The sequence below is a fragment of the Monoraphidium neglectum genome (genome assembly GCF_000611645.1).
Source record: "Monoraphidium neglectum strain SAG 48.87 unplaced genomic scaffold scaffold00695, whole genome shotgun sequence".
Lineage (NCBI taxonomy): Eukaryota > Viridiplantae > Chlorophyta > Chlorophyceae > Sphaeropleales > Selenastraceae > Monoraphidium > Monoraphidium neglectum.
The window spans coordinates 2,459-12,370 of NW_014012933.1; the positions used below are offsets into that span (position 1 = coordinate 2,459).

The 9,912-nt window shown below is 66.5% G+C and overlaps 3 protein-coding genes across 3 annotated transcripts in view; 1 reads left to right on the forward strand and 2 right to left on the reverse strand.

Annotated features, from left to right (window-relative positions):
• Window positions 1-477, reverse strand: part of MNEG_4853 (hypothetical protein) — a gene marked incomplete at both ends in the record, with an annotated part of 2,856 nt that extends 2,379 nt beyond the window's left edge. The window contains one exon of the mRNA XM_014046668.1: window positions 137-477. Within this exon, the coding sequence (XP_013902122.1) occupies window positions 137-477 (341 nt within the window). The remainder of the gene's footprint in view (window positions 1-136) is intronic.
• Window positions 478-2,515: 2,038 nt separating this feature from the next.
• MNEG_4854 (hypothetical protein) lies at window positions 2,516-5,121 on the reverse strand (the record flags this gene model as incomplete). The annotated part of the gene is made up of 7 exons (XM_014046669.1): window positions 2,516-2,702; window positions 3,002-3,060; window positions 3,388-3,478; window positions 3,611-3,717; window positions 3,873-4,094; window positions 4,455-4,664; window positions 4,993-5,121. 7 exons carry the CDS (start codon window positions 5,119-5,121, stop codon window positions 2,516-2,518), a joined length of 1,005 nt encoding a protein of 334 aa, XP_013902123.1.
• A 1,223-nt stretch (window positions 5,122-6,344) lies between these two features.
• Window positions 6,345-9,530, forward strand: MNEG_4855 (hypothetical protein; the record flags this gene model as incomplete). The annotated part of the gene is made up of 6 exons (XM_014046670.1): window positions 6,345-6,395; window positions 6,657-6,927; window positions 7,096-7,184; window positions 7,426-7,623; window positions 7,992-9,028; window positions 9,305-9,530. 6 exons carry the CDS (start codon window positions 6,345-6,347, stop codon window positions 9,528-9,530), a joined length of 1,872 nt encoding a protein of 623 aa, XP_013902124.1.
• Window positions 9,531-9,912: the final 382 nt, after the last annotated feature.

Sequence of the window (9,912 nt, forward strand, 5' to 3'; positions counted from 1 at the left end):
GGCGCACTGCGACGCCACCCCTGCCGCTGCGCCCCGACCATCCCGTGCGCTCGCAGCCCCTCGCTGGTTCGCATGCATGATGCCACCCCCCCCCACACACACACACACACGCACACACACGCACACAAACACGCACCTTTTGAATGCGTCTGATTTAGTGTACAGCGCCACCCGCGCGCGGTTGAAGTCCAGCAGCTGCGACATGTTGAGGCCCACCCCAGCCTTCTCCATCAGACGCAGCGCAGTGTTGAGCGCCCGCACGGCCTCCTCCCCAGAGGCGTCAGACTGCTCTTTCGTATCCGTCGCTGCGCCTCCGTCTGCGCCGGCCGCGGTGGCGTCGCTGCCGTTGTCGGCTCTGCCTTTGAGGCGTGCTGACAGCGCTGCGGATGGGGCCTTGCTGCTCGCCGCACCGCCCAGGGCGCCACCAGTGCTGCCGCCGCAGAAATGATGGCCCACGAGCACGCTCACTACGCACATGACTGCAATCATACATAGCTGTACGAGCCGAAACAGCGACTGGCTGCTCGAAGGGCGAGGGCAATTGAACGCTGGTTAGGGCTGCTGGCGATAATATGGGCACGTAAAACCATAGATAGCACTCATAACAAGCTCGCACCTGGGCCTCATGTCGCTGCTGCGGTCTCAGATCCCCCTTCCCCCCAGGCTGGTCTTGTTGATGTGTTCTATGTTGAAAGCCTAAGCCGCAGCAAGCAAAGACCTGGGTGCCAATCAGTGTTGTGATTTACCACACGCTACAGTGATGTTTGAGAGTTGCAGAGCGCTGCAAACGTCGTTGCGGCAACATTGTCGCAGCGCTCTGGGGGTCGACGATGGTGACTTGTTGAGTGCATCGGCAACCCTCAAGCGTGCGCAGTGGGCCATTCTCGTGGACCGACTTCCACACATGTACCCGCTCTCGTCACTAGTCATTTTTACGGTCGTTCTGCGTGATTTGGCGGGTGACCCACTGCTGACTGACTGCTGACTAATCCCCGCTGCTTTGACCAGGCCTGACAAGCTCCATGCACCCATTCCGCCGCCACTGGGCGCCGTAGGTTGTTCAGCCCGTTGCTCTTGCTAGTGTCAATGGTCATGTCACAATTGCAGACCCTCAACGGACACCAGCTGACACTTGCTTCAAAATCGTAGGCTGCTGACACACCGTCACCCCGATATCGATTTGTCGTGCTCGTTACCAGGAAGGCTGCAGTGCAAAGCCGGCCGTGAGGCTGAAATGCGCGTCTGAAAGAAGGCAATCACCGCTTCAAGGATGATGAGCTGCGCTCCATTGGCATGGCGCGCTGCAAGACGGGGCCGCCCATGGAACGGGGGCAAGGGTGCGCACTTGCAGGCACCCGCCCGCACCAGGTGCGGCGCCCATACCCGGCGCCGCCTGCGCACAGGGCTGTGTGGTGTTGGCGGCGCCAGACACCCTGACCCTGCGCCACGGCTGGGGGGTTGCTAGAATACATAATGGAGGATGACAACAGTTTGGTAAGTGAAGAACAACATTCAGTTGATGGTACATGAGGCCACCAACCCTAGGCCTAGCCCTTCGCGCGAGCGAGGACAAAAGAGGAGGCAAAAAGAGGCGAGAGCCGCAGGCAGCAGGCATTGCAGCGCTGTCGCCGGGGCGCTTGGCTGCATTTCTTAGTGTACAACAAGCGCCCCGCGCCGCGGCGGCCCAGTGGGTGGCGGCGGCGCGCAGGCATGCTGGGCGAGGTAACCAGGCGAAAGCAGCAAGGCGGCGCCGAGAGGGGTTGCGCAGCGGTTGCATGCTGGTCGGCACGTGGGGCCGAGCAGAGAGCACGCAGCGGGGCGCCGCCACTGCGCTTCTAGTACAGACGCAAGGCAATTGCGTGGCGCGGCCCCTTGGCAGCGAAGGAGCGGCCGTCAAGGGCGCCGGGCGCCTCGGTCCAAGGCGCGTGCTCGCGCCGGTGTCCGTTCGGTGGTCTGGGGGGCTAATTGTCTACAGCACCCGGGGTCGGGGCTTGGCCGACCCCTGACCGCATCAGGCGGGGCTGACGTCCGTGCGAGCAGGGCGGCAAAACGTGACGCGGCCAAAAAAAGGCTCTCTCAACAACTTGCAAACTGTGGTCGTGCCACTCTGCTCGCCCATGAATGGCTGGGGGAGGGGAAGCCACAGCTGCCGCCAGTACCTGGCAGCCCCAAAAAATCACGGGGTGTAGAAAACAAAAGCGGGAGCACTACAGCCTTCCCTAGCCCCGCTCCGCCCCGCGCTGAGCCCGAAAGTGGCGTCGCGGGCGGGCCCTCCAGACGCGGAGCGTCCAGTGAGCGGCAGTGCCGAGCCCGGCTCAAGCCCCGACCCGCCTCCCACTGACCTGCGTGTCAATTGGGCGTGCAAAGCGCCGCTGAAGCCCCTATCTCCAGCGCGTTGTGCAAGACCAACAAACAGAGGCGGGACGCCCCTCGGCGGTGCACGCCCTTGGGTGCAGCCGTCAGGGCCGCGGCGGTGACGCCGGCCGCGCCGCCCGCGGTGACGCCAACCGCGGCGTCACCGGGTGTCTGCGTTCTTCTGGCTCTGCGTCTGCAGCGCGGCCTCGGTGACGGCGCGGCGGTACTCGTCCCGCAGCTTGGCGGCCTCCTCGTACCGCCCGTCGGCCAATGCGGTCTCCATGGCGACCACCATGCGCAGCAGGCGGTTGTGGGTCATCTCGTGGACGATGTGGTCGTGGAAGGACCTGCGATGGCCGGGTGCGGTTGTGAGGGGGCCGGGGTGCGATGGGCGTGGGGGTGAGAGGGGAGGGGGGTAATTGGGGTTGGCCCTTGTGCGGGCATGCCTTGTACGGGGCAGTGCGGGCACGTCTGGCGGCGCCAGCTGGGCAATCTTCGGCCTCGTCAACCGCACGAGCGCCCGCCCGCCCGCCTGCCGACCCGCAGCTGCCCCCATCCCACGACAAAGCGTGTCAGTCTCAACACGTGAGCGAGCGCCTCGCTGCGCCGCCGCCCTGCCTGGCCCCCAGGGCTGCGGCCTGCCCACCTGGCGTCCTCAAAGCGCTCCTCCTTTATCGCGAGCTCCTTTTGGAGCTGAAACATCACCTGGGCCGGGGGTGAACGGTCGGGTGGATCGAAAGCTTGATTTGAAACCATGTTTGCTTGGGTGTCGGTGCATGTGAGGGAGCGGGTGAGACGCGCATACGAGCGTTCGAGTTTGTTCCCTTCCAAGTGCGCATGCGAGCGCTTTATGCGAGTGTCAGACTGTGTGTGTGTGTGTGTGTGTGTGTGTGTGTGTGTGTGTGTGTGTGTGTGTGTGTGTGTGTGGTGGAGCCACGGTGCGTGTGGGTGTTACCCCGCGTCGCCGCTGCGGCACCGGGCGCGGCTCTGTTTAAGCCCAGGTGAGATCATGCGATCCACAGCCGCGCCCACCGTGGGGTCGTCGTAGGATGACAGCGCGTCGCGCACGCTCCTGACAATCTCCGCGTTGCTCTCCGTGGGCTGGTAGCTCGTCGCGGCCGGGCTGCTCGGGGAGGCCTGGGTGGTGCCGCAGGCAGCAGGGGGTTTGGGGGGGGGCGCGAATTTTATGATTCAACGCTGGCGACATTGGTGCCGCTGCTGGCGCTGGGGCCGCTCCCGCCGCTGCTGCCGCTACTCCTGCTGCCGCCGCGGCAGCTGCTGCTGCTGCTGCTGCTGCTGCTGCCGCTGCTGCTGCCGCTGCTGCTGCTGCTGCCGCTGCTGCTGCTGCCACGCCAGCAGCTGCTACTATTTCTTGGTCGCGCAGCATCACAGCAGCGACCGCCCCCTCTCCATGAGCCTCGAAACGCTGCGTGCGCCGCCCCCCCCCCAAAAAAACCGAGGGGCTCGTCCCGCCACAACGGCCGCCCCTGCACTCCCACTCCCGACTGCCGGCTCACCGACAGCCCAAACGGCTCCAGCGGGGGTGTGGCGGCCGCCTCGACGATCTTCTTGGCCACGTACATGGGGGCGCCGAAGCGAACGGCCAGGTTGATCGCGTCAGAGGGCCGCGCGTCCACGTCGACCTCGGCGGCCTCTGCCGGGTTTGAGGAGTCCGAGGCGGGGCGCGCGAGGTGGATGCGTGCGTAGTACGTGTTGGCGATGATGTCGGTCACGCGGATCTGGGTTTGTGGGGTGTGGCGTCGGCGGCGGTGAGGAGCGGGGTAGGGTGGCGGAAACAGGCCGCGGGGTGGGGGCCAAGTAGGGTGGGTCGCGCCAGGCGGCGAAGCGAGCGCGTGCGTGCGGCGCGAGCTGTGGGTGGTGGAGGAAAGCAATCCGCGTCTGCCAGAGGTGCTTGGTGCGACCCAGGGTGGTGTCGCTCAGCCAACACCGCACCCCCGCTTGGGGGCCCGAGCGCCTCGCCCCGCCGGCAGACCAGGGGCGCGCCCCCGCTCGCCTCAGACCGGGCGCCGCCCGCAAGGCCGCTGCCCTCGCGCCGTCCCCATGACCCGCACCCCCCGCCCCCTGCCCGCGGCCCGCACCTTGGTCACCCGGAACCCGATCGCCTGCAGCATGTTCTTGGCCATGTCGTGTGTCAGGGGCCGCGACTGGCGCTGCTTGTTGATCTCCTTGAGGAGCGCGTTGGACTCGGCTTCCCCAATGTGAACAGGGATGACGTAGCCCGTGGTGTCGAGCACCCGCAGGTAAACAACCGCGCTGCCCTGCGACACGCGCACGCTGTCCACCTTGACCTGCAGGGGCGGGCGGTTGGCGGGTCGGGAACGGGGCCCCTGGGCGCGCGCGGCCGGGGCGCCGCGCGGCGTGCGCCGTCCACATGGGCCTGCACGCGCCCACGCTGTCGGGCGCTAGTGTGTTTGACGCCCACGACGCGCCACGCTGCGGCGTGATCGATATGCTCGTGGCCTGCCCAAGCGACCTAGCGGCCCCTTTCCCACGTGGGGCGCTGCCAGGGTGCTTCCCATTGGCCCTGCTCGTCCGGTCATGGCCCTTGGGCGCAGCCCTTGAACGCTTGCAGTGCCCGTGACTGATCCCATTGAACCACTCGCTTCATCAGCGCACCTCAATGTACTCCGCGTCGACCTCCCTGCTGCTTGCCCTCACGACCAGCGACCGCGGCACCCTGCTTGCTTGCCGCGGGCTAGGTCTGGCGAGGCGTGCTGCCGGGGCAAACTGAGCTCTAAGCTGCATCTTTTGAGGGTGGGAGCTGCGCAGCACGGGGGTCTAGATCAATGCTCGGCACTGACAACGAGGGCACCACCTTGTTGCCGGTATGACAGCGTCTCTGATACAGAAGAGCACTGGTAACGATTTAGTGGATTCATACCAACGTTTGGTAGCAATTCCACAACTGCGGAACTCGCACGGGTGGCGCGCCTGCTTCGGAATCGTCAAAGCGCCCGCTCGCCGACCCATTGCGCGCTGAAGGTGTATGTGTTCGGTGTTGTTGTCAGGAGCCCCGCGCGCACTTCGTGTCTTGTCCCGCGTACCCTCTCGCGCATGCACAGCAGTGGCCTATCACCCCACCCTCCTTGCGGTCCCAATGGCTGTAGCTGTTGCCACCCATCTGGAAATGCAGGCTTCGCCCGGCCTGTTGTCAGGGGCAGGCTCCGGAAAACTCAGCCGCCACCACGGCGCTACATCACACCATGAACCTTTGCGACCTCTTGGCCGCACAGTGGAGCTGCTGCTGCCGCCGTTGCTGCCGCTGCTGATGATGTATGTCTGGCCCATCAACCTTGCATCCTGCGCAGAAAGACAAGTCCGCCGTGCCGGCGCCCACCCACCGACCTGCTGTGCAGAAGACGCACCTTGCGCTCGCTACTGTTATGTAGCAAAGCCCCACGCTGTGCCATACCGTGCAGTCTTCAAAAGGAGGCAGGCAACCTGGGGGCAGGATCTTCCTGCACAGGCTACGCCCGCTGCTGTCCTGGCCCTGCAGATATCACTGATTCTCATAACTCTGTCCATCAGAGGAGTAGTGAAGGAGCCGAGGCAGTGTCACCCAGAATGGTGGCCATAGTACTGCCCTCGTGACACACACGCGTATGGACGGTGTTTCGATGGACGAGATGCCTTTGCTTTGCTCGTTCCACGTATCTGGTGTACTTTTCCGCATCAAAACACACACTCGCCTGGCGTCGCACTCTCCATTCAGCCGCAACGCTCCCGTCCACTGTGTCGCCACGGGACCAGGGCGGGCCGCTCGGGACGTTGAAATAATTGACAGGCATCGACGTGCAGTTTTGTGACAGGCGGCAGCCACGAGTGGCGCCCCGTGACAGCGCGCAACGCAGCGAAGCCCGCGGCGCTGGATGCGCCGCATCGCTCGTGCGGGTGCCTGGCGCCAAGGTCGGGCTCGCCGGCAGATGTTGGCAGTCCTTTCATAGAGCAGTCGTACAGCGCTTGCAGCCATGGTCCGGGAAGCTAAGATAGACGCCCGGGTGTATGGCGTTGATGCGCAGGTGCGAGCGCGCGCCGACGCTTCGTGCGCGCGCTTTTGCGACATCGGCATGCCGCACACAGCGCAACCTCCCTCGATACGACCTCTCTGGACGTCTTTGACAGCTCCAACAGCCCGGCGGCGCTCTCGTTTGCGGCTCACGCCTGCGCGCAGCTGCGTCCTCGCCGCGCCGCCCTCTTGAGCGCAGCTGCCAGATCCTCCCTCGCTCTCTCCCCCACCCACACACACACACACACACACACACACACACACACACACGCAGCGGTTTTACGACATCGTGTACGCTGACGCGGCCCCCCTGAAGCGCTACCACGCGACCGCCAACGGCTGCAACCACGCGGTCGCGTCGCCCTGGCTGGACGGCCGCCGCACCGTGCACTTTACCATTGCCCTGGCGCTGCCCTCAGCCTTTCAAAAGATCGTCGGTGAGGGGGCGGGGCTGGGGGCAGCCCAGGAGGCGCGCGACGTGCAGGCGTACGCCTGCGCCCGAAACGGCTGCGCCGCGGCGCGGGCGGGGCCGCGGCTTGCAGCTCGTCGGGGCTGGCCGGGGCCGCCGGGGTGCGGATGCCGGGTGGCCGTGGGCACGCCTGTACATGATGGCCGGGCTGCAACATGCAGTGGGTTCCGTGCGGCACGGCGCGGCGCCGTGCGCATGGGCGCTCTTTTGACCAACCCATGCGTGTAATACTGCGTGTGTGCAGGCGCCGGGCCCATCCCAGTGCGCGAGGTCCAGACTGTTGTGTGGGACGGCGGCTGCAGCTTCACAGTGACGTCAGAGCCGGAACTGACGGTGGGCTGCTGCTCTTTGTTATCGCGGCGGCGTCCTGAGGGCCCGGGGAAGCTTTCTGGCGCCGCTGCTGCCGCGCGACGCTGCGGGCCGCATCCGCGTCCGCCCACCTCCCGACCGCGCAGCAGCAGTCGCGCCGTGGAGTCACCCGCTCGGCTCTGCGGTTTCAAGCTGCGGGAGCTCCTGGTGTTGCCATCATGATCACCGTCGTGCCGCCCCGCTCGCTCCGCCCCATCCATTGCAGTTCCCCGGCGCCGCCAACTTCCCGACCCACGCGCAGCTGACGGTGCGCGACGCGCCCTGCGGCGCGCTGGCCGCCGTCGCGCTGTCGTGCCTGGTGCGCTGCAGCGCGGGCGTGCCGTGGGTCATGCAGAAGACGGTGGAGGGGCTGATGGCCGACCAGGCCAAGCAGTCACTGGCTGGATTCCTCGACTTCTGCGAGGTGAGGGGGGCGGGGTCTGCTCGCCTTTTGGGGACTCCCAGGGGGGTGCGGGCATCCACTGCGCGGCAGGAGCTGCAGCCTCCGCAGTTCGACGCCGAGGACGGCGGAGCAAAAATTGTGCAGAGGGGGTGCGCCCGGGAGGCGCGGCAGGCCGGGGGTTGGCTGCAGCAGACGTGCGCGCGCCAGGGGCCTGCTGATTGCTCAGGCGTTGGCGCAGGGTCTTGAGCCGGCGCGCGGCGACGAGGGTGCGTGGAATCTCTGCTTGTTTTTACAGCTGTCCTGGTCCCTGCCGGCTGCGCAGCCCGGGGCGTGTGCGGCCGCGCCTGACGGGCTGCAAACTTGCCTGACTCTCCCTGCTGCGTTTTCAGATGCTCTGCAAGGAGCACCTGGCTGCCCCTGTTCCCGCACCACGGCCAAAGCTGGCTCCCCTCGCTTCGGAGCCTGGCCCGGCGGCAGCTGCCGCCGTGGTTGTGGACGCGACGGGGGACGCTTTGACATGCGACAGCAGCGCCGGCAGCGGCAGCAGCCGCGGCATCGGCGCGCGCATCAAGGGGGACAAGGAATGGGTGGTCGCGCCCGACACGCCGCCACTCGCGGCCAGCAGCGGCGCGGCGGAGGCGGCCGCGGTGGTGGCGGCGGCGCGGCTGCTGCTCTCCGCTGCGACGCCGCAGGCGGACGCGGCGAGCGCCACGTTGGTCGTGCCCACGGCGCACGAGGGCGGTGCCCTGCCTGCCTGTGCGGCTTCCGGGCCCAGTTCACCGTTGGCAGGTGCGGCTGCTGAGGGCGCCGCCCTGCTTGCTGCGGCGCCCTCCGAGAGTGCCGCGCCATTCGAGGCGGCCGCGCAGTCCGACAGTGCCGAGCTGCACGAGGCTGCGGCGCAGTCCGAGATTGCCGAGCCGTCCGTGGCTGAGGCGCAGTCCGAGAGTGCCGCGCAGTCCGAGGCTGAGGCACAGTCGGAGGGTGCCGCGCCGTCTGAGGTTGTGGCGCAGTTCGAGAGTGCCGTGCCGTCTGAGGTTGTGGCGCAGTCTCAGAATGCCGCGCCTTCCGAGGCTGCGGCACAGTCCGAGGACTCGGGGGCCGAGAGCGAGGACGAGTTTTTCGATGCGACAGAGGGCGGCCTGCGGCGGCAGCAGCTTGAGCAGCGGCTGCTGGACGAGCAGCCGCAGCAGGAGGAGGAGCTGCAGCAGCGGGAGCAGCAGCAGCAGCAGCAGCATCCATTAGAGGAGCAGCAGCAGCAGCAAGAGGAGCAGCAGCATCGGCAGCAGGATGTCGCATCTCGCAGCATTTCAAGGGTGGTGGCGGCATCGGCGCCCCCTGCAGCAGCGCCGGCCGACGCGGTGCAGTTGATCGAGTCTTTGGTGGGGCAGATAGCAGAGCTTGGGCAGGCCCAATTGAACAGCAACAGGTGCGCATCCCAAGGCCTGAGACTCGTGGTTTAGATACACGCCCCTTGCGCGATTAGCCGTGTCACGCACCTCTTCCTTCCCTTTGCCTTGATGTTGCAGCCCCCCCTGACTGTTGCACCAAACACCTCCCGGCGCATTCGCCACTCAGCGTCCCGCTGCGCCAGCGAAACACCACATCCGCGCCCCTTCTGTGCCAGCATCCAACACTTCCGCTGCCATCGCCGTGGCGCACACCCGCAACTGGCGCTCGACACAACCCCCTGAAACCCCCCCAGGCTGCTGGCCGAGGTGGAGGCGCGCCTGCGCAGCGTTGAGCTGGACCTGGCTAAGGCGCTGGCCTACCAGGAGGGCCAGGCCTCAGTGCTGGACCTCGTGCGGCGCAGGGGCGGCCTGCAGTATGCCAGCGGCGGCCTCGGGGCCGGCACGGCGGCGCTGCTGGTGGCGGCGGCGGCCGCGGGCGGCGTCGCCGCGCTCGTGCTGCTGCGGCGCAGGGCGGGCTGATGGCGCGTCGGGCGCGCTGGCTTGGCTGTAGAGGCTCGCGGCCGGCCGGAGGCGGTGAGACTGTTCTTGGCTGCGAGCAATTTGTAAACACTGTCAACAAATCAGTGCAGTGCGTGGCGAAGCGCGCAGGCGCTGATGATGCCGTACTCAGGATTGACATTGAGCGCAGTCACTGGGGAACATGCGCGCGCGCGCGCAGCGTGCGACGTCTGGAAATGTCGGAGGTGTGCTTTGCTGTGTGGGGTCCGTTGCTGGCCCACCGCAAACGTTCAACCTCCCAGGCTTGATTTCGTTTCCTGTCTCCTTGAGAAACAACACACCATTTCTGCATTGCTTGGTGGGAACTGATCATTCCTTGCATTGCACCGACCATTGGCATGAG